This window comes from Hemiscyllium ocellatum, chromosome 19 (assembly GCF_020745735.1).
Source record: "Hemiscyllium ocellatum isolate sHemOce1 chromosome 19, sHemOce1.pat.X.cur, whole genome shotgun sequence".
NCBI classification, from domain to species: domain Eukaryota; kingdom Metazoa; phylum Chordata; class Chondrichthyes; order Orectolobiformes; family Hemiscylliidae; genus Hemiscyllium; species Hemiscyllium ocellatum.
In genome coordinates this window covers 16,847,363-16,871,711 of record NC_083419.1, presented here as the reverse complement: position 1 = coordinate 16,871,711, position 24,349 = coordinate 16,847,363, and the positions used below count along the sequence as shown (strand labels likewise).

Here is a 24,349-nt window from a genome sequence, read left to right as displayed (position 1 = left end):
TCCTTATAATATGAAGAGTTGCAGATTCATTAGTTAGGATCTGTTTAGTGACTGATTCCCCTTTCTACTGTGGTATTGTGTGATGTCAGACAGAGTGAACACCTTACTTCATCATCAGAATTGAAGATTCCAACCCTTAACGCTCCTGAAATGAACACTGTCATTCTTTTTTAAATCCTTTAACAAATAAATTTTGCCTTTATATGGTTACAAACCTCTGGTACCTTAGCATTCTGTGTCCTTTCATTTTGTTTTGTTTTATAAGTAAGCCATACATTTGTAAGCTACAATCAAAAGCAGCAGAATATTTTATTGATGGTAATTTACAAATGCTAAAATGAAGGAACCTAAATAACAAGCATCCCGGGTCTTTTCAAATAAAGTCAGTGTTTCTTGGCATTTCAAAAGTAGCAGGAGGTTTCCGAACACGTGAAGAGCTATCAGCCTCAGCAGTTGCTCAGAAGTGAGCCCCATCTTCTAATATCCTCCTCATTTGCTTATCACTCCAAAAAGACAATGGTTGTTTCAGTATAGAGGTTTTTAAAGCAGCCTGTTTTGGCACACCTCCAGAGCAGGTGAGAATTGAAGCTAAGCTTTCTGAGTCAGACATAGGGAGACTCAGCATAACCTTCCAACTTTCCTAGATGACATTAGCCATGACTTCAGCTTGAAGTCATTGGTGTTGAGAAGAATGAGAAATAAGCTTACTAACACACATTATGGGAGGAGGGAGGATCATAGGGAAAATGCTCATAGGATGATTTCCCCTTGTAAGGATACCTTTCTCTGTATTGCTTCTGTCCTTATGCTCCAACTCATTGAGAATGGTGAATAGCTTGCCTGAATAAACATTATCAGCTGCTTTGCATTAGAACAGTAGTTTGAGAACACTGACTTGTGTATGTGCGATATATACATTATATGTCACAAACACACTAGAACCATTTTGCAGATTTTATATATATATATACATATAATATATACCATCTACAAAATGGGCTGCAGCAACTCACCAAGCGTCCTTCAATAGCACCTTCCATACCCACAACCTCTACCACTTAGAAGAGCGAGGACAGCAACTACAGGAGAACACCACAACCTTCAGATTTCCAATCAAGCCATACATCATCCTGACTTGGAAATATGTAGTTGTTTCAGCTTCAGGAACGAAACTCACCATCACCTTCACAACCACAATTCGGAATGGGCAACAAAAATTTTACACTTTTACATTTCGTGGGATATAAGTGCTCCTAAACAAAGCCTACATTTGTTCCCCATTCCTACCTACCCTTGAACAGAGCAGCTTGCTAGGCTATTTCAGATATCAGTTAACCACATTGCTAAAGTCACATGTAGGCCAGAAAAGTCAGGACAGCAGATTTCCTTGCTTAAAAGACACTAATGAAATAGATGTTTCTTTTACAAATAACTAATAATACTTGTCATGGTTCTGATACTAGCTCCTTTCTCAAGATTTAGTAACTGAAGCTAAATTCCACTGCTGTAGTGAGATTTGAACCCACATCCCAGAATATTAGCCTTCACCTCTAGATTACTGATGAATTACATTAGCACTACATGCTATCAGCCACACTAAACTACAACTGCTTTCTGTTAACTCAGTTATATTATAAAGTTAAATTCCACTGAATCAGATTTAATTGTTCCTCATTATTTACAAGGACAATAGTGGAGTCATTACTATTGGACAAGTTATCCTGAGAATACAGAATGAAATCCCGCCGTGGCAGGCAGAGAATTGAAATTAGCTTTTAAAACTTTGGAAATAAGAAGGTGAGATTAGTATAAGTGTCCATTAAGCTGTCAGATTGTCATAATTACCTTAAGTATGCCCTTATTGGTAATCAGAATTAGATTGTACGGGACTAGTTAAAACCTATGGCATGGATTGAGAACTGGTTCATAGTCAGAAAATAGACAGTAAGAATAAATAGGTTAGTTTCATGTTGGCAGGCTGTGACTAGCAGGGTAATATCAGGATCAGTGCTTGGGTCCCAGTTATTCATAATCTATATCAATGAGTTGTATGACTGGGAATAAAACAAATTATTTCTAAGTTTGCAAATGACACAAAACTAGCTGGAAATGGAAATTGTACGGATGATGCAAAGACCTTCAAACAGTTTCAAAAGCTGAGTGAACAAAACTTGGAAGATGGAATACAAATGAGGAGAAATGTGAAGTTATCCATTCAGTAGGAAAAACAGAAATGCAGGGTATTTCTTTAATGGTGAGAGGCTGGGAAGTCAAAGGGATTTGGGTGCCCTTGTTCATTAGTCACTGAAAGTGAATGTGCAATTAAGAAGGCAAATCGTATGTTGGTCTTTATTACAAGATAAATTGAATAAAAGAGTAAGATGTCTTACTGCAATTAAGTAGTGTTATAATGAGGCTACAACTGGAATATTGTGAGCTGTTTTGATCTTCTTATTTATAGGAAGATATTTTTACCATAGAGGGAGTGCAACAAAGGTTCATCAAACTAATTCCTGAGATGGGGGGACTGTCCCATGAGGAAAGGTTAACTAGACATGGACTACAATCTCTGGAGTTTAGAAGAATGAACTAATCAATTCAAATGCACAAACACTTACAGGGATTGATAAGGTAAATGCAGCAAGGATATTCCCCTGATTTGGAGATCTAGAAACAGAGACCATGAGCTCAGATTAAGGGATTGGCCATGTAGAATTGCAATGAGAAATTTCTTCACTCTGGTGAATCTTTTGAATTCTCTACCCCAGACATCTGTGGAGGCTCAGTGAGTGAGCATGTACAAGACCGAGATCAATATGTTCCTACTTATTTAAAATATCAAAGGATATGAGGATAGTGCAGGAAAGTGAAGTAAAAGATCAGGTTTAATCTCATTGAATGGCAGAGTGGGCTCGAGAAATTGAATGGTTCGTTCCTGCTTATATTCCCTAAGCCCTTAAGGGAAAGAAACCTGTGAAATGTACCTGTTCTGTAGGTGATTCCAGTCCCATACTGAGCATGACTGACTCTTGCCTGTCCTCTAGAAGCGCTCTCAGTTGAATTCAACCTCAAATAGTGATTCAAAAGGATATTCCACCCATATTTTCTGAGGGCACGTTTGGGACAGCTAATGTTACCCACATTGCGGGAATGAAATTTTGTCCCGCCATTTATTCATACATCATTTGAAAATTTGAAAGAGCTGCATAATGAATCGTTGGATAATTGCAAAGATCGTCAAACTTAATCCTGAATATTTTGGTGGCTAATTTAAGGACAATAGTGGTTTGAACAGTAAATTGTTATAATCAGGAATGGACAGCCTGAAAGAGCAATGTAAGCAGATTTAATTACCTTGAATCAGGAATTGAATGAATACTTGGAAAGGAAAAATGAGCAGGGTTCTCGGGAAAGAGCAGGGAAGTAGGATTGATTACATAACGCCTTCAAAGAGCTAGTAAAGTACAATTGCAACAGGGCAATTGGACTCATTCTGTGCTGTATGATTCTATGTGATACAAAGTTGTAGTGAATTGTTCTCATATGCAAGCACAACTAAAAAAAATTGTAAAATGTGAAAATTGTCACACTGACCACAGAGAAATTCATTAACAAAAATTCCACCAAAACTCCATTGTTATACTTTCGTTGAGCTATCTATGGCTGGATTTGAACCATTTTAATTAAGGGGAAGTTATTATCTTAATGGGAGTGTTACAACCAGATTGAATTCCTGGGAACTCTAACACTGCTATCCTCTGTTGAGTAGGCTGGCATGCCTTTGGAGAAGGTACTGAGGAGATTTATTAAATAGTTCCAGTTACCAAGCTGTCCTGTTAAGTGGGGTTTCTGTAAAAGGTGGGATTTATTTTCACAAAGAAGATCAACAAGAAGTTTAAGAAAAGTGATCAAAATTATGAAGGGGGTAAATAAGGACAAATTGGTTCAACTGACTGGAAAGTCGAGAGTGTGGTGCTGGAAAAGCACAGCAAGTCAGGCAGCATCTGAGGAGCAGGAGAATCAACGTTTCAGGCATAAGCCCTTCATCAGGAATGAACAATGTCAAAATATTGATTCTCCTGCTCCTCTGATGCTGCCTGGCCTGCTGTGCTTTTCCAGCACCACACTCTCGACTGTGATCTCCAGCATCTGCAGTCCTCACCTTTTCCTCAACTGACAGAAGAGTATCTGACCAGAGGGCATAGATTGAAGATTATTGGCAGAAGAACCTGAGAGAAGAAGGGCAGAATTAATATTACACAATGAGTTTTGAAAAGGTACTGCTTGAAGAAAATATTTGCTCAGGGAAATTGAAAAAGGGTGAATGACTTTGCTCTGTGCCTACAAGGCTTTCTGCTTGGCTCTCTACCTTATCCAAAGCAGAGCATAGTTGTCAGTGAAATGCTTCTCTATTTGCAAACTGTGTCAATAATTTTGAAAGTTTCCTAATACCACTTCACCTATGGGGATGAAGTGAGCCTCTGTTGTGATGAGGAAGCAAGTTAACACACCAAAATATGCATGTGCAAATCTTACAGGAAAGCTCAGATGCAGTGTAATCACTAAATGAACAGGCAAGAAACTGAATCACCAGTGTGCACACCATACTGAGAAACCTCTGATTTTGTAGCCCATCTGGTCGAGAAAATTAATATCTCATTCAACTATCCATCCCCAGAATACACTTCTGGCTACAAGCATTTACAGAACAGTCACAATATTAAGGACAGTAAAGACTGGGTAATTTTTAAAAAATGTATTTGCATTTTGAGAATGTATTGCCTTCATATATCTTGCACATCTGTACAAATAATACTATGTACTTCAAATTTATCCACAGCCATAGTTACCACACTTGGTGCTATCAGTGCTTTTATTTACAAAACAAAAAGCCTAGAGTTTCTTGTGTTATCTTTCAATTATTCTCCTTACCCATAGGGTAATATGTCCATAAAATCTGCTGACCTCATTTTGTAATTGCAAAACATACAGGTACTATGTTAATTAAACATGACAAAAATAGTACACTCACACACTAGACAGACAGGCTAAAGAAATATTATTTCTACAAAATAGTCTGTCAAAAATACAATAGAAAATTAGATACATATTTTCACACATACACAACATGGTTTCTAAGGCACAGCTTTAACAACCTTAAGAGTTTATGTGGCTATGCAAAAACACAAGCAAATATTGTCTGATGCCCACAGTACTGTACCTCTTCTTGTTGTGCAGTGCAGATAGAGCAGGATTACATCCAAATGTAAAATCTGGTGGGCAGCATGTTGCTGGTCTTCAGCAAGTACACCAAAGTGCAGTGCCCCTTGCATTCTGCAGGACATCAGGCATTACTGAGGTCTCCTAACAGTTGCCACCATCACAGTAGCGAGGAGGAAAGGCAGGTACAGGGAGCAATAAGTCTCTCTTGATGATTGGGAATGAGATGCTAGGTTTGTTGGTGGTGGGCAGGCAATGAGCCACACTCCCTTCCTGGGGTCAACATCTCCTCGAGGCATTCGGTGGAGGGTTGGTGAGGTGATCTCATGGATCTCCACTTGTACCTTTAATTTTAGACAAGCTAAAAAATGTTAAATCCCAAAGAGAGCATGACCATGTGTTAAAGAAATATGTAATAGTTTACATGTGCAGATGTCCACATTGCAAACTGCACAACTTAGAAGAAGAAATTAGCCCACCCACCCAGATCATCATTTCTGATCCAATTGATCAGTCTCAGCTTTACAGAGATGCTAGTATCACCAGGCATTTCTTTAAATCCCTACTGGCAGAACATGTTTCAAAAAATGTTCTTCATGCGTTGCTTTCAGTGGCAATTCATAGTTGACCAGATATTATTTGTGGGACGGTATTTCCACTGTCTAGATATGGTTATTTTTGCAGGAGAGAATTATTTGGCCCACCCAGTGGTCGCTTCCCCATTGATGTAGGCAAAGCCGGGAAAATGCTGTGCGTGTTCGTACTCGGCACTCCTCCGGGGAACCAGGGGCGTATACATCTCACTCGAGTTGCTGTACCGTGCTGAATGCATGGTGGGGCTGGGGTAACAGCTGTTAGCCGCAGGCACTTCAGGCCAGCGAGGTGTGACCGGTGTCGAATGCAGCCTTGGGGTGCTGCTCATCAAGCATGGCTCCATCCTCGGTGTCTGGCTGTTGAAAGGGTACTGTGGAACACAAACACAGCATTAGCTGGCAACTAGGAGCCTGCTTCAGAAAATACACAGCTAACACTCCCTGCACTAATTGGAGTAAATAAAACCAAAGCGATTGGGAATCACACAATGGTTACAGAACAGAAGTAGGCCATTTAGCCCACAATGCCTGCCCTGGCTGTCCTAAGGAGCAATTTACCCATGGCCCAACCACCCTTTTTGGTCCCCCCTAGTGCTGCACTTTTTCCCTTCTCAGATTATAATGCAACTCTCTCTTAAAGTCTTTGATTGAACTTGACTCCACCACATGTTCAGGCACTGCATCCTTAACTAGCAGCGATATTGTCATTGCTTCTTTTGCCAATTACCTTAAATCTGTGTCCTCTGGTTGTCAATCCTTCCAACATTGGGATCAGTGTCTCCCTATCTTGTTTATTTTGAACACCTCATCTAAATCTCTCAGCTTGTCTGCTCCAAGGGAGACGGTCCCAATTTCTCCAATGTATCTACATATCCAAAGTAACAAGTTCAAGTAAGGCTAAGGTGTAGAAGAACATCAGCAGGATGTGTAAGGATGGTAATTATATTGTTGGTAGCCGAGAGGGCTGGACCATGATCTATTAAAGATAGTTTGAAATCCCACAACAGTAGCTGGAGAATTTAAAATCAATTAATTAAATGGATCTGGAATAAAAAGTTCTTATGAATAATGGTGTTTGTGTAGGTATACAGAACATATATATTTTTTAAAAAAGGCTGGTTCTCTAATGGCCTTTAAGGAAGGGAGTCTTCTGTCTTTATCCAAACTGGTCTACACGTGAACCAGCTCCCATGACAATGTGGTTGTCTCTTACTTGCCCTCTGAAATAGCCAAGCAAACCCCCCTGTTGTACTTGAGAAGGTGCATGACCACCATCTCCTTCAGTGCAATTAGGGGTGGCAATAAATGTTAGCCTTGCCAGCATCATTCAGGGATAACATTTATAAAAGTCCTAATCAAAAATCTGGTTGCTTATTTGTTGAATGTTAAATTGACTGCTAATTTATTGCTATGTGCGTCTGTCTATGCCTTAAGTTAAAGAAGATTATATTGTCCTGAATAGAGCATTATAAACCCTCTTGGGGCTTTTATTCCCCATTTGTGTAGACAAATGAATAAGATCACACACTAAATTTCCATTTAGCATAGAATTTATACAATTATCTAAGACGTGTACACTTGCACAAAAAAACAAATTCCAGCTTTAAAAGCTGACTCCTAAAGGAGCCTATTTAACTGAAGACTGAGGTGAAAACATTTGTATCCATGCCTCCAATGAAAGTAAGTTGCACGGTTTTTCATCAAGTTTCAACAATGCAACAATTGTAGGTTGTTTTAAAACAGCCCTTGATGTCATTGAATTAGTTCAGTGCCAAACAGTTTCAGCATTGACGCAGAACCAAGGGAAAGAAATTGGAAAATCTTATTTGTGCAGTGTTCCCTGTCACAAAGTGGTCATTAGGCTGACCTCCACCCAGAGCGAGGAGCGTATCTTGCTCCCAGCACCCAGCTTTTAACCAATTGTGCAATGGGCTGCGAGTGAATGTCACACCTCAATTAACATATTAAATGTTCAATGCCATGTTTAAGTGGGCACTCGGTTTGGGAGTGGATGGAGAAAGGCTAGGGGAGAAATTAGGCACAATCAGGAATTCAAGCCATTAATGAGTCACCCTGACAAACATTTTACCCTCAAAGAATATACATTATAAGATCAACTTTCCCTCGAAATATTTGCAAGAAATATTCCAACCTCCAGGGACTGGATTTGACACTCCTCTGCTCACACGTACCTTTCCATTCCTGCTCCTACCAAAACCTTTCCCAAAGGACAATTGGTCAGCAATTTTTGAGAATTGGTTAGGTGGCATCACACAGCCCACTTGTCCATGGGTCAATTCAAGCACTTGGGTGGACAAATGCTGTCAATTTAGGGGCTTCATCCCACCACTGCTGAGCATTAACTGGCAGTGGGAGAGAATTATGCCAAATGGCCAACCTGCTTGGTTTTCCAGGGTCTTAACAGCCCCTATTGCAGCACAAACTATCCTCCTCCCCTTCCAAATTAGTAACCCACCCAACCCTCCAGATATGCCCTGTGCCCAGCCTCTCAAACCCTAATAACTCAGCCTATACGTAGGTCCTGCCAGCGTAGTTCTGATATAGACCACTCCTCCAGCAAACAGTGGTCGAGTCCTGATTCAGGGCTGAGCACCTCCTCAAGTCTAGGGTGCAGTACCAGCAGTGGCCACTGCTCACAGTGGTGCTGCTGTAACTGCAGGACTTTCTCCATCTGATTGAGCAGTCGCCCTCCGCAAGGCAATTTCCTGTCCCTGAAGTCCTACCTCTGATCTATTAATGTCCAGTTGACCACTAAATGGTTGTGGAGTAACCAGTCTCTCTGTTGGACAGCTCCTCACCCTGATGTTTTAGCTGGAAGGGGGGTGATTGGGACCATAGCACTCCATTAACCCAGTTCCAGTTACACTGACTAGAAAGAAATTCAGGAACTTGGGAGAAAAATGAACATTTGTGATCTATATAACTCCAACAATAATGATGCTTTAATTATTTTTAACTGGTTTAACTTATTCAATTAAAAGAACAATCAGAGATGATTGTTTGCATTAAAGTAAAGGACCTGCACTTATATAGCACCTCTCAATGATTCCCTGATACCTTCAACCACTTTGCAAGCAATGAGTATTTTCTGACGCATAGTCATAATGTAGGAAACGTTGCAGCCAATTTACACAGTTAGATCCCACAATTAGCAATGCAATAGCAATGAGGTAATCCATGTTTTTGTGTGTTATTGATTGAGAGATAAATATTGGACAGGGATAAATAGCTTGTCCAACATTGGCTGTGGGGTCGTTGACATTCATCCAAACAGACAGGTGGGCATTCAATTCAATGTCTCATTAAAGTAGACTTTTGCAACTTTTCCTCAAAATGGCACTAGGGTGTGACCTTGCAGTTTACGCTCAAGCCCCTAGAGTTGGTCTTGAACCCAGAACCTTATGATTAAGAATAGGCTACCCGCTAATTCACAGCATCTGGTGCTTAGGTACACTTGCTTGTGTGCCAATGCTTACCGTGGCACTGGTCCCTGGAGTATATAGGAGATATAAGAGTTTACAGAAGAAGGAAATCAGAAGGACGATAAGGAGGCACAAGGCAGCCTTGGCTGAGAAGATGAGGGTGAATTCAAAGAGGTTCTTTAAGCATATTTTTAAGAAAAGAACAACGAGAGAGAGAATCGGACCCCTCAAGGACCAAAGTGGACATTTTTGTGTAGAACCGCAAGAGGTGGCAAGGACCTCAATGAATTTTTCTCATCTGTGTTTTCCATTGAGAAAGACATGAAGACTTGGAACTTGAGGAAGTTAATGGTAACATTGTGGGGACAGTCCATATCACAGTAGAGAAGGTGTTGGACGTATTAGAATGTATGATGGTAGATAAATCTCCTGGTCCCTGGTTATTCAATGCCGATTGACTCTCTGCTGCCACACCAAGTTGCATATCCAGCAGCCCCTCGGCCTATGCCTGGAACACCCTCTACCAGTTCCTCCCCAGCTGCACCATAGTAATCCAAAGAGCAGAGCTGCCTTGACTGATCATCGAGTCAGGGAATAGATTGCAGTGAACAGTTGGGTTAGTATACTGCCCTGGGCTGAGCATTTCTGGGATCTCCATTGAATGAGAGCCATTGGTCAGTCAGAAATATAGGATTGAGAACATTTTTAAAAATCTTTCATGGGCTGTTGGTATTACTGACAGGGCCAGCATTTGTTATCCATCATTAATTGTCGTTGAACTGAGTGAATTGCTAGGCCATTTTAGAGGGTAAGTAAGAATCAACAGCACTGCTGTGGGTCTGAAATCACATGTGGGCCAGATCACGTAAGAATGGCATTAAAAGGACATTAGTGAACCAGATGGGTTTTATGACAATTGACCTCACAGCACCAGAGACCCGGGTGACTGTCTGTGTGGAGTTTGTACTTTCTCCCCATGTCTGCACGGGTTTCCGCCAGGTGCTTGGGTTTCCTACAACAATCCAAAGATTAGGTGGATTGGCTCTGCTAAATTGCACTGTAGTGTCTAGGGATGTGCAGGTTAGACGGATTAGCCATGAGAAATTGAGGGTTATGGAATAGCATGAGAGGTCTGTGTGGGATACTCTTCAGAGGGTGGATGCAGACTGCATAGACCAACTGGTTTTTTCCACACTGTAGGGATTCTGTGATTCTATAACAATAGCTTCATGGTGGTCATTGGACTAGCTTTTTAATTTTTTTTATTAATTTCAAATTTCAGCATCTGCCAATCTAACCACGGCTGATGGTCGGTGCTGGGCCCTTTGCTGTTTGTTATCAATATCAATGATTTTGATGAGAATGTACCACCCGGCACGATTAGTAATTTTGCAGATGACACTAAAATAGGCGGTATTGTGGACAGTGAGGAAGGCTACCAGAAATATCAGCAGGACTGTGACCAGCTGGGGAAGCAGACTGAGAAATGACAAATGGAGTTTAATATAAATAAGCGTGAGGTCTTGCATTTTGGAAAATCAAATCAAGGTAAGAGTTTCATGGTGAATGGTAGGGCGTCAGGGAGTGTCGTGGACCAGAGGGACCTTGGAATTCAGGTGCCCAGTTCTCTGAAAGTGGAGATGCAGGTAGACAGGGAAGTGAAGAAAGCTTTTGGCAAACTGACCTTCATTAGTCAGGTCATTGAGTATAGAAGTTGGGAAGTTATGTTGCAGTTGTGTAGAATGTTGGTGAGGCTACAGCTGAAGTATTGTGTTCAGTTTTGGTCAACTTGTTATAGGAAGGATATTATTAAACTAGAAAGAGTGCTGAAAAAATTTACAAGGATGTTGCCAGGATTCAATGGCCTGAGTTATAAGGAGGGGTTGGACAAACTAGAACTTTTTTCTTTAGAGTGTAGGAGATTGAGGAGGAATATTATAGAAGTGTATAAGATCATGGGAGGCATGGATAGGGTGAATGCACTCCGTCTGTTTCCCAGGGTTGGGGAATCAAGGACCAGAGAGCATCAATTTAAGGTTAGAGGGGAAAGAATGAAAGGGAACCCGAGGAGTAACTTTATTTACACAGAGGGTGGAACACATATGGAATGAGCTGCCTGCAGAGTGGTTGAGATGGGTGTATTAACAACATTTAAAAGGCATTTGGACAAATACATGAATAGGAAAGGTTTAGAAGGATATGGACCAAGTGAAGGGAAATAGGGTGAGTGTGGATGGTCATATTGATAGATTAGATTAGATTACTTACAGTGTGCAAACAGGCCCTTCGGCCCAACAAGTCCACACCGACCCGCCGAAGCGCAACCCACCCATACCCCTACATTTACCCCTTACCTAACACTACGGGCAATTTAGCATGGCCAATTCACCTGACCCGCACATCTTTGGACTGTGGGAGGAAACCGGAGCACCCGGAGGAAACCCACACAGACACGGGGAGAACGTACAAACTCCATACAGTCAGTTGCCTGAGTCAGGAACTGAACCCGGGTCTCAGGCGCTGTGAGGCAGCAGTGCTAACCACTGTGCCGCCCAATAGCATGGACCAGTTTGGGCCAAAGGGTCTGTCTCCATGCTATATGACTCTGTGACTCTTTGACATGACTGCCAATCAGGACACGAACCCTCAACATATTGTCTCTCAACATCCTGCCTCTCATTGTCATCGTTCACTCTATAACCAGTACCCTCATTTCAAACTCCAGGAACGCATCCTAGGCAGCACCCACCCACTCTTTAAGATCATCTTTCTCCAATCATCCCCATTTGGAAAGATCCTCTTCCCCTTCCTCTCTTCCAGGACCACCACATCTATGATACTTTTCCTTTGTAGACTCTTCCTCAATCCTCTGCACATAACTGCGCAATCACATTTCCTCCCTGCCTCCGTCCCTCACTTCCTTGGACATCCACCCTCCATTATTCCCTCTTTACCACCTTCCCTTGCCTCAGAAACCCCCATGACCCCTTGTCTGCAGCCTCTCTCTCTTCCAGAGCCCCTTAAATGATTGTCCTTTTGCCTGCTGCTACTCAATCTCACTCATGGCCTGACACACAAACAATGCCAGACAAAGAGGAAAGTACAATGGCTATTCACTCCAACTCAGCAAATGGATTACCTCACCTGCTGCCTGCTATGTACATGTAGTTGTGAATCTGAAGGCAAATTTGCCAATGACTTTATTTGAAAGGGGTGTATAATTCTGGCGAAGCTGGATTTAATGATAGGTGGACACATCCAAGAAACCATTGCTCAGGATTCATTCTGCTGTCAGGAACCTAAATTTGGCCTCCTGCACAATTAAGTTCCTATACCCATCAAGCTTTCCCACCCCTGGGTGAAGCACAAGATTTCACCTGCAGAGTTATTTATGGGAGGTCATTCATCCCATTGAGTCCAGTCTGTCTCTCCTTATAGCAATCCAGATGTTTTTTTTTCTCCTACTACAAATTTATCACTCTTAAATATTCATCTAATTTCCTTTTGAAATCTTTGATCAAAATCACAGTTTCTGGCACTGTCACTTTGATCATTAATCAGTAATCAAAATGTTTTGCAAGGCAACAATGGTAAAACAAAAGGCATTCTTTACAGCTGTCTTTTTCAATATTGGTGACATTGTGCTTTTTTTACTCATTCATGGACGTGAGTATTGCTGCGTCAATCCTGTGTCTTGCCATGCCTAGTTTCCTATGAGAAGGTAGTGGTGAGCATCCTTCTTGAACCACTGCAGTCCATTTGCTGTGGGTTGACCCACAACGTCCTTAGGGAGGGATTTTCAGGGTTTTGACTCAGTGATATATTTCTAAGTCAGAGTGGTGAATGCCTTGAAGGGAGAGTTACAGGTGGTGGTGGTGTTCCCCTGTCCTTCAATATGGGAGTGTTTATGAGTTCAGAAGATGCTGTTGAATGAGTCTTGGCGAGTTGTTGCAGTGCGTCTTGTAGATGGCACACACTGTTGCAACTGAGTGTCAGTAGAGGAGGGTGTGAATGTTGAAGTTAATGGATGTGGTGACAATCATGTGGCTGGTTTGTCCTGAAACATTCAGCAATGTTAACAATTTCTCAAGTGTTGAAGCAGTCCATGCCTAAATGAGCAAGACCCAGACATCATCCACGTGCGGTTTAATAACTGGCAAGTCATATCCTTGACTGTGAAATTCCAGGCAGTAAACATCTCCAATTTAAGAGAATCCAATTATTAACCCTTGGCATTCAGTTGTGTTAACATTGCCAAATTCACCATTTTTAAGATTCTGGGGGATTCCAGAGGCAACTCATCTCCTGTTTCCCCAAAGCCTGTCCACTATATGCAATGTATAAGTCAGAACTGGGATGGAATGCTCCTCACCTGTCTGGATGAGTGAAACTCCAAAAACAGTCAAGACGCTTGATGCCATCCAAGACAAAGCAGCTGTTTGTTTGGAACCTCAATCACCATCATCAATGCTCACTCCTTCCACCACCAATGCTCAGTAGTAGCAGTGTGTACCATTTGTAAGCCCTCAGTGCTGCAACCCACCAAGACTCTTCCGACAGCACCTTTCAAACCTGCATTCCTACTACCTAGAAGGGCAAGTGCAGCAGATGCATAGGACCGTCACCTTCAAATTCCCCTTCAAGCCAAGCGCCATCCTGACTTGGAAATGCTTTGCTGTTCACTAAATGTCACTGGGTCAAAATCTCAAAACTCCCTCGATAACAGCATTATAGAGTGCAGTTACACCTCATGGACTGAAGTGGTTCAAGAAGGCAGTTACCATCACCTTCTCAAGGGCAATTAAGGATAGGCATTGAATACTGACCTATTGAGTGACATCTACATTCTGTGAAAGAATTAGAAGAAAAGTATCCTCACACTCATATCTGCTGCCTGGAGGCTGTTTGGTTTTGGTTTTTGTGTATTCAGATAAGATCAGGACATACCTAAACATGTTTCTCATTAAATAATATTTATTGACTCAATAGACATATAGATCTTGCCGTAGACACCTCTATCTTAAGCTTTTCTAGTCCAACCTTCTAGCAGAGTCTCTCTCAAGTGAGTAATGAGGTTGCTGTTACATCAGAGCATACTGCAGGGTGTCATTCACCAATTCCTAAATCCTATCCCTATTGATGCCACCAACATCTCTGAACCATGTTTGGGCTTTCATTTGACTTCAATATCCTAACCCTAACGTCAGTGACACGCAAGTTTACTAATTGGCCTCAGAGATCTAAATATGTTAAATAAAATTTCCAAAATTGCATACATGCCTTTTGAGGGCAGATAGATCAGGTTGGGATATCTGGTCGGCATGGACAGGTTGGACTGAAGGGTCTGCTTCCATGCTGTACATCTCTATCTATGACTATAACCATGAACACCCCCCACCAACAAAGGCGGCCTCCACTCCCAATCTCATGTCCCATCCCTCACCTCTGCCACCAGCCCAGAATTGAGAATATGCCAAACTCTGGGCATCCAACTCTCTGATGCCAACTTTCAGACCTGTCCTCCTGTGCTCCTTCTTCCCACACGGATCAAGAAACAATCCTGCCCACGAACAACTGAAATTCAAGATGAACTTACTTATTGTGTTTGTAGAAAAATGGGAATAGGAAGTAGGCCATTCAAGCATGCTCTGCAATTCAATATGATCATGGCTGAATATGCAACTTGGTACCTTGTTCCTGCTTTGTCCCCATGCCCTTTGATCCTTTTAGCCCTGTGAACTATATCATCCAGTGTTTTGACTGCAACCGCTTTCTGTGGCAGAGAATTCTGCTGGCTGACCACTCCCTGATGAAGACGTTCCTTCTCTTCTCTATCCTAAATGGCCTACCCTGTATCCTTAGACTGTGACCCCTGATTCTGGACTCCCCAGTCATTGGGAATATCCTTCCTGCATTATCCTGTTTAATCCTGTTTGAATTTTATGGGTTTCCATGGAATCCCCCCACATTCTGCTGAATTCCAATCAAGTTACTCCCAACTGATCCAACCTCTCTTCATACTTCGGTCCTGCCACCCCAGGAACCAGTCTGATAAACCTTCGTCACACTCCTGCAGGGTGTTTGTCTTTGCTGCTGTGTCAGGAACATAACAAAGATCCCACAGTTTGACTTTTTTTTATTAGGAATGGCAAAATTATTATGGACAAGGCCAAGCTTGAAATAAAAATACGGTTCCAGTTCACTCGACCTAACGCTGGTGACTGCATTGCAGACTGACACTGACTGGATGTAGACCTCAACTGTTCATCAGATGACTGAAAAACATTTCCCAAACACTCCGCCCCGCCAGCCCATCAGCTGGTGAAACAGCCATTGAACCCCACTGAAGTGCACAGAGGATGACCATCTGTGCGGATGTCTGCCTGGATTGCTACAATTGCCCTTCACACTCAGCATCCGGTTCCATGTAGAGTTCCCGAACACACTGGGTGTAAAACACTGAGTCCCAGTTATCCTCAGCAAGCACAAAGGCAATGTTGTTGGAGGACCCTTCGCAGGAAGTTACCATTAGACGGGTCATCACAAGATGTGGGCATAAAGTTCGGACTCTGCTGGTTCGCTTTGATGGTATCTAAAAACCCAGCGAAGAACGCGAGTGATTTGAGGGAGGTGTATGGGAAAAAAAATACCAAATAGAGATTATTACAGCTACATGCAGTGTAATGTAAATCTGCACACACACATACTCTCTCTTCAGCGATTCCCCAGAACTGAAGTTCATGAGAAAAGAATAAAGTCTCTCATTCAAATTTGCCAGGCCACTCATTATGCAAAGTGTGAATGAGGGCTCTGTTTAAGCAGCAAAACATTTGCCTTCAGAGTGCGTCGTTGGGTTCACAGTCTCTGAGGCTGTCCTTTCAGGGAGAAAAAAATTAGCTCAGTTGGCTAAATCCTGATTTAACTATTTCCCATTTAATCCTGTCCCCATCACACAGAACAATCCTCTGATAAGAACAGCAGTGTTTCTGCACTGACCCAGCACGTAAAGTAGGATTTACAGTCCAAACCTTTTCAGCTTGGTTGTTTGAGCATAATACCACTCTTCTAATGTACAGTTAGAATTAAATTTAATAAAAACCAAACAGGTGGCATTTTCTCCTAGCAATGGCCTCTCCAGTAATTTTATAGTTTTATTTTAAGGCTGATTTCCGGGAATGCTAAGTTAATTCGGCATACAGTTTTAATTTCAATACATTGCTGCCATGAAACCTGACCATCATAAGTCCCTCCAAGACACGACAAAGCGCAGAAACGCAGTCACATAGGCATGAAATAAATAATCCCTGGTGCTGGACTGCAGCAGTTCCCACAGTCATATTGCTGGCTGATGTTGATTCCCCAGGTCATGAATGAAGAATTGATTTGGGAGGGAGGGTCTGGGTGACTAGAACAGAGAGATTTCGGTGAAACTTGGATCAAAAAAGTTGCACAATCACCAATTGTCTGACTAAGCCATTAATTTACATCTCATTTGAATAGCAATAATTACAACTTATATTTATATAGCACCTTGAATGTAAAATGTCTTACTTTAGGCACTTCACAGGAACATTATAAAACAAAATATGACACATGCAGAGGTACTAGATTCAATTGAACAAATGCTTGGTGAGAGATGGGTTTTTAAAAGTATCTTAAAGGAGGAGACAGACAGAGGCATAGAGGTATTGGGAGATAATTCCAGAGTTTAAAGTCTAAGCAACAGGAAGTGCCAATGATGGAGCAATTGGACATGTGCAGGAGGCCAGAATTAGAGAGTGCAGAGACCTGAATGAGTTATGACACTTGGAGGAGATTACCAAGAAAGGACAGGGGAGGCCATAGAGAAATCCGACAGGGTGAAAGCATTAAAATCAAGACTTTACCTGACGTGGACAGTAAGCATAGGGTTGATAGCAAATTGGAACTCAGTGCGATCAAATTTAATCATTTGCAATGAGTCTTTGACTGTTAATGGGGAAACCAGCAAGGGTGTTTCCCTGTGCTAATGGTGGGAAAAAGGACCAGAAATGACAGAAATTACAACAAGGTGGTTCTGAAAATGTGATGAATGATCCAATCACTCTAGAGATTTTATGTTTTTTTTCCCAGGACAATGAGTGAAAGTGAAGAGACACATCAGTAAATGTAGGGGGGTGTGGGTTGCTTTTCGGAGGGTCAGTGTGGACTTGTTGGGCCGAAGGGCCTGTTTCCACACTGAAAGTAATCTAATCTAATCCAAGTAGTTAAGGTTATATAGAACAAATAAAGGAGAAACTGTGCCATTGTTGTACATTGCACGTAATTTGATTAATTGTAAACGTGGGTGATTTAAATGGCAGTGGAAAATAGATGAAATATTTCATGGATGATTTGGTACTGGGCAAAAGAAAAAAACATTTCGATAAAACAGAAACTGAGGGTGGGCTGCTGTGGTGCAGTGGTAGTGTCCCCACCTCTGAGCCTGGGTTCAAGTCCCATCTGCTCCAAAGGTGGTGTGCTAACATTTCTGAATGGGTTGATTAAAGGAGAAACTGGGTTGTCGATAACAAAGGGACAGAGATTTAAAGTAATTAGCAAAACAATGTAATGTGTTGTTTACACAATGAAAATTGCTGTGATCTGGGAATTTGCAGTATGAACGGGCAATGGAATCAAATTCAGTAGCGATTTTCAAAAAGGATTGCAATAGATTCTTAGAAAGGGAAGATTGGCATGAGCCAAGGCAATGGGAATAATTGAAAAGCATTTTCAAGGGGCTGGCACAGGCACAATAGGACAAATGGCCTCTTTCTAAGCAGTTCCATATTGTGGTTCCAATGGCAGCGCTAATCCCTGGAGAGATTCACATGTCACGTGAAGTAAACACGTATGAAGCTGGTATCCAGTCAAATTTGTTCAATTGATTGGCAAAGGTCCACAAAAAGGGAAAATCAATGTTTCCAAAGTTTGTTTGTTTTAGCTGGGAGAATGTATGTGCCATTTGATATGATTAGATCTTTTGACAGATGATACAAAACCAAAACTCCAAATGCTAAGTCTGAATAGAGGAATGGCAATGGCCAACAGAAGCAAAAAAGTAAGGTCTTACAGCACATCAATTGTTGACTTGATCAACTTCCAGACCATCAGGGAAGCCAACCTTCCATCCATGGATGCCACTTACACAGTTCGCTGCTGCAGAAAGACTACCAATATCATCATCACATCCCTGTAATGATCTCCAACAACCTCTTCCATCATGCTTGAACACACACACCAGCAGGTTGAGGGACAGCTTCTACCCGGCTGTTATTAGACTGATGAATGGACTCTCTAATTTCAAATAATGCTGATCTTGCTAACGCTGACCTCATCTAGAGCACGCCCTGTGCAATATAACCTGTATGCCTCTGTCTAAATCATTTCAATCTGTACATCCCTGTTTACTGTGTTCTACTTGTGCTGCTCATTAACAAAGCTTTTCACTGTGCCTCGGTAAGTGTGACAATCAATCAATCAATCAATCTTTGGTCCAATATGCCTTCACACAGGTTTCTTCCACCTCCCATACCCCTACCCCCACCACACAGTATGTGTTTAGACTATTTCTCCTTTCTACACGCCATCTACTTCCAGTTGAAACTGACCTTAAACATGACTAGACAGATTGAGACACGTTCAGATATTTCTAACCAAACCTTCTTATCAGATACTCTTAATTATAACTGGAGCATGCACCTGGACACACTCCATTTGCAACATTAGCAATGACATCGGGCCTGATGAAGGAGATGCATGTAATTGGGATATATATGGGCAAAGCATAAAATAGCGACCCCTCTAATTGGTCAACAATTAAACACAAAGTTTATGAGTGTGACTACCACCAATGAGCTCTGTGTGAGTCTTAAAAATAGCTGAGAGTCTGACTGATTCAATATTTTATTCCTTCCTTCAGTCAATGAACCTACCATTAAATTGGCAAGACACTGTACATGCTTGTTCATTATTGCTTAAATAACACATGCCAAGAATAGTTTAGGAATGAGAGATAGCCAAAGTGCCAAGTTGGAATTTAATACACCATTCTTCATTGTTACAGATATTATTGGTCATGGAAAATCAGTTTTAGGAAATAAAAGGTCCCATTTGTCCCCTTTCACTAAGCCAGAGACCTCTGCAGATATGGTTCGCTGTACCCTCAGCGATTGTTGGACACATCCTGAAACAGATTTATTTTTGTTCCACATAAATATTCTGATGGCCTCTTCAATCAAAAGACTGATTATTAATTTGATTCATTCCATGTGTGATAAATATAGCACAACATTCAAAGAACTCTTAACCAGGGTGTCCAGTATGCAACTGAACTGTGCCAGCAATGAACACCACGCAAGCAAAGGGCACCTCTCGCCTGTATCTTCCAACGTGTAGTCACACAGAGGTTGTATTTGTATATGTTGGAACTATTTCAACTCAAGTGCCTTAAAAGGGATATGTGGGAGACCCCTGTGGAAGGTCCACTCCCACGATGTGATCTGGATCCCTATCTGTTCAGGATCTGAAGATTCATCAGTCCCAGTTAAATGAAGCCGATGAGTTGAGGTGTTCTCAGGAGGAGCTTCCTCTTCCTACACCCATTGCTCCTTGGAGTCTGGGCCTGGAACTCCCGGCCTTGCCTGTGCAGTTCCTACTGGTTCATTAATACTTTAATGGAAAGATTTCCCACAGATCCCACATGCTCCATGGGGTTAGCACCAGAGGTCCGGGAAAACAGAGCCAAAAACCTACAGCTCTATAAAGTTCTAAAGCCTGAATGAAAGCAAGTGATTTTACAGTGCTGCTGTAAATTAATCCCCTCACATAAAAAGGAGTAGGGTGAGAAACCTCAATAAAACAAAGGCTGACCTTTGACCCCAACGAATCCCTAAATCCCAAAACACACCGTTCTCTATTTTGAAAATGCTCAATGACTAAGAATCCCCAGCCCTCTGTGGTAATTAAGTTCTAAAGATGCAAAACTTTCTGTGCATTTAAATGTCTACTCTCCGACTTTCATTTTTCATGTTATTGTGTGGGCCTCTGAGGCCTGCATTGAAGTAGTGACTTCCAGAATCGGAAATCAATGGGAGTGAACACCAATATGCGTATGGGTACTCTCCTCAGTCCGAAATGATCGACACCTTATCCTAAGACAAGGAACCCTTTGTTCAGCTGGGGGAATCATCCTCTCAGAATCTAACTTGTCAAATTCACTAAAAATTTAACCTGTTTCATTGAGATTGTCTCTCATTCGTCACAGGGTGCACAGCTAAATTCTCGCAAGGCAGCCGGTTGCCAATTAAGCGATGTCATTGCTTCTTAAGAGCTTTGTTGATGATCCAATTCACCTCATTAATATTCAGCTTTCTATCCTACCAAATGTGCCAAACAAGCCATGCATTGAGAAAACTCAACGTGGAAACGAGAACAGCTGCCTGGTGATTTTAGCTCGCCACTTGCTTTGATTGACCTCCATGTTGGACACCGGGCACCAGTGTCTCAGGACACACTCTTACCGCACTTACCACACACACAGATCCCATGTCCACGGACATTGGCATCTGATAAATACTAGCCTCTATGAAAGTAGACAAGCAGAAGGCTGGAAGAATACAGCAAGCCAGGCGGCATCAGGAGGTGGAGAAGTCAACATTTCAGGTGTAACCCTTCTTCAGAACTGGGAGTGGGTGTAAGGGGAGCTGCAGATAAAGGGTGGATGGGGAAGGGTTTTGGATGGGGAGGGGGGCAGGATGGTGAGGTAGGGGTGGGTGAACACAGGCACAGGGTACAACCTGGTTCTTTGATGGGAGGAATGAATCTAGTTGGTAGCTGGAAGGAAGGGTCGGTCAGAGGAATGGAAAGGGGGGGGGGGGGGGGGTCATGGGAAGAGAGCCTATTTGAAATTGGAGAACTCAATGTTGAGTTGTCTGGGCTGCAGGCTGTACAGGCGGAAGATGAGATGTTGTTCCTCCAATTTGCGATCTGATTCACTGTGGATATGGAGGAAGCCAAGGATGGTCATTTTGGAAAGGATACGGGAAGAGGAATTAAAATGGGCAGTGACTCGAAGGTCAGGTCGGTCCCTATGGGCCTGGCTGACATGCTCGCTGAAACGTGCCCTCAGTTTATGTTTGGCTTCCCCGATGTAGAGGAGACCGCATTAGGAGCACCGGATGCAATAAACTAAGTTGGAGGAGAGGCCAATGAACCTCTGGAAGAACTGATTGGGGCCTTGGATGGAGGTGAGATAAGAACCCTCATGGTATATCTCAGATCCACTTTTTGGACTTTGCCCCCTCAGGCAGAGATTTAGCACAGACACAAAGCTGGAAACCTATCAGGATTGTCAACAAGCCTCAGTCAAGTCATGGTGCAGAAGGCCATTCAAGAGGGGGAAGCAAAAAGACAAGTAGTTGTTATAGGGGATTCTATAATTCGGGGGACAGATAGTACCTTCCACAAGTGGGGTCAGGAGTCCCACATTATGTGTTGCCTGCCCGGTGCCGGGGTATAGGACATCTCCGACAGGCTTGAAAGGATATTGGAGCGGGAGGAGGAGGATCCAGTCATTGTGGTCCACATTGGGACTAACAACATAGGCTAGACAAGGATGGAGGACCAGTCTGGGGATCTTCGAGCACTAAGAACGAAATTAAGGAACAGGTCCTCAAGAATCATAATCTCTGGATTACTGCTCAAGCCACTTGCCAATTGGCTTAGGAACAAAAAAATTAGGGAAGTAAACATGTGGCTAAGGGAATAGTGTGGGAAAGAGGGGTTCCATTTCATAGGGCATTGGCATCAGTTTTGGAACCGGGAGAATCTGTACCAATGGGACGGTCTCCACCTGAACCAATCTGGAACCGGTGTTCTAGTGAAAAGGATAATTAGGGTGGTCACTAGGAATTTAAACTTGTGAGTTGGGGGAAGGGAAAGGCAAAGCAACAGAAGTGTGGTGATAAATTACAAGGTAAGTAGCAGGAGGATTTAAGTTCAAGGCAGAGTATAAAAGAAGCAAAAATGAAGGATAACTCAGAAGATATTAGAGATGTTGTGGATCATGGTGTTAAGAAAGCTGGAAGAAAGGCACTTGACCTGATTGCTCGTAGCATTCGTAACAAGGTTGATGAGTTAATAGCACAAATCATCATGAACGCATTTGATTTGGTAGCCATCATGGAGACATGGCTGTAGAATGGTCATGACTGGGGAACCAGTCTCTTCAGAAGGACAGACAGGAATGCAAGAGAGGTGGTGTAGCTCTGATATTCAAGGGTGACATCAGGGCGGTGCTGAGAGATGATATAGGTTCTATGGAGCATGAGGTCAAAACCATTTGGGTGGAAATTAGGAATTCCAAGAATAAAAGTCACTGATAGGTGTAGTCTATAGGCCACCAATAATAACATCACATTGGGGATAAACAAGGAAATAACTAATGCCTACAAAAATAGTAACGCCATTATCATGGGGGATTTTGATCAGCATGTAGATTGGTCAAACCAGCTCGGTCAGGGTAGCCTTGAGGAGTTGGTTGAGTGTATCCATGATAGTTTTCTTGAGCAGCATGGAATGGAAGCGACGAGGGAGCAAGCTATCTTAGATCTGGTCCTGCGTAATGAGACAGGAATAATTAATGACCACATAGTTTGGGATCCTCTTGGAAAGAGTAATCACAGTATGTTGAGTTTAAAGTACAGCTGGGTAGTGTGAAAATAAAATCCAATACCAGGGTCCTGTGCTTGAGTAAGGGGGACTACGATAGAATGAGGGAGGGCATGGCTAAAGTAAACTGGAAAGCGAGACTTTATGGTGCAACAGTTGACGAGCAGTGGAGGACACTCAAAGAAATTTTTCAAAGCACTCATCAAAAGTATATTCCGGTGAGAAGGAAGGACTGTAAGAGGAGGGGTAATCTGCCATAGGTGTCTCAGGAAATAAGGCGGGCTATCAAAGTGAAAGAGAAGGCATACAAAGTGGCCAAAAACAGCAGGAATTTAGAAGATTGGGAAAATTTTAAAGGTCAACAGAAAGCCAGAAAAGAGTTATAAAGAAAAGTAAGATAGAGAATGAGAAAAAACTAGCACAAACTATGAAGACAGAAAGCAAAAGTTTCTATAAATATATAAAACAAAGAAGAGTGGCTAAAGTAAATGTTGGTCCTTTAGGGGATGAGAAGGGGCAGTTAGTTCTGGGATATGATGAAATAGCTGAGGCATTGAACAGGTATTTTGTGTCAGTCTTCACAGTGGAAGTGACTAATAACATGCCAGGAAGTGACAAAGAGATGAAGGTAGGTGAGGACCTGGAAACAATCATTATTATGTTGGATAAGCTAATGGAGCTAAGGATAGATAAGTCTCCTGATCCCGATGGACTGCATCACAGGGTACTAAAAGAGATGGCGGGAGAAGTAGCAGGTGGACTGGCGGTAAGTTTCCAAAATTCACTGGACTCTGGGGCAATCCCAACATATTGGAAAATAGCAAATGTGACGCCATTATTTAAAAAGGAAAGTAGACAAAAGATGGGGAATTATAGACCAGTGAGCTTAACTTCTGTAGTGGGGAAAATGTTTGAGTCTATTATCAAGGAAGAAATAGCAGGACATCGCAAAAGAAATTGTCCCATTGGACAGATGCAGCATGGGTTCATGAAGGGCAGGTCATAGTTCACAAATCGTTTGGCATTCCATGAAGACATTTCAAGCAAGGTGGACAACAGGGACCCAGTGGATGTGGGGTACCTAGATTTCCAAAAGGCCTTTTGACAAGGTGCCACACACGAGGCTGCTGCATAAGAGTAGGATACATGATGTTAAGGGTAGAGTATCAGCATGGATAGAGGATTGGTTGACTGACAGGAAGCAAAGAATGGGGATAAATGAGTGCTATTCTGACTGACAATCAGTGACTAGTGGTGTGCCTCAGGGATCGGTCTACAATTATTTACAATTTATATAGCTGTTTTGGAGTTGAGACAATGTGTATAATGTCAAAATTTGCTGTTGACACTAAGATGAGTAGCAGAGCAAAGTATGCAGATGACTGTGAAACTTTGCAGAGGAAC

General features: G+C 42.2%; 1 protein-coding gene across 1 annotated transcript in view; it reads right to left on the bottom strand.

The window, feature by feature from the left end:
* Positions 1-5,911: 5,911 nt before the first annotated feature.
* The window catches only part of rfx4 (regulatory factor X, 4), a 171,796-nt gene continuing 153,358 nt past the window's right edge, over positions 5,912-24,349 (bottom strand). Inside the window, exon 18 of the mRNA XM_060840046.1 lies at positions 5,912-6,184. Coding sequence (XP_060696029.1) covers positions 5,912-6,184 — 273 coding nt within the window. The remainder of the gene's footprint in view (positions 6,185-24,349) is intronic.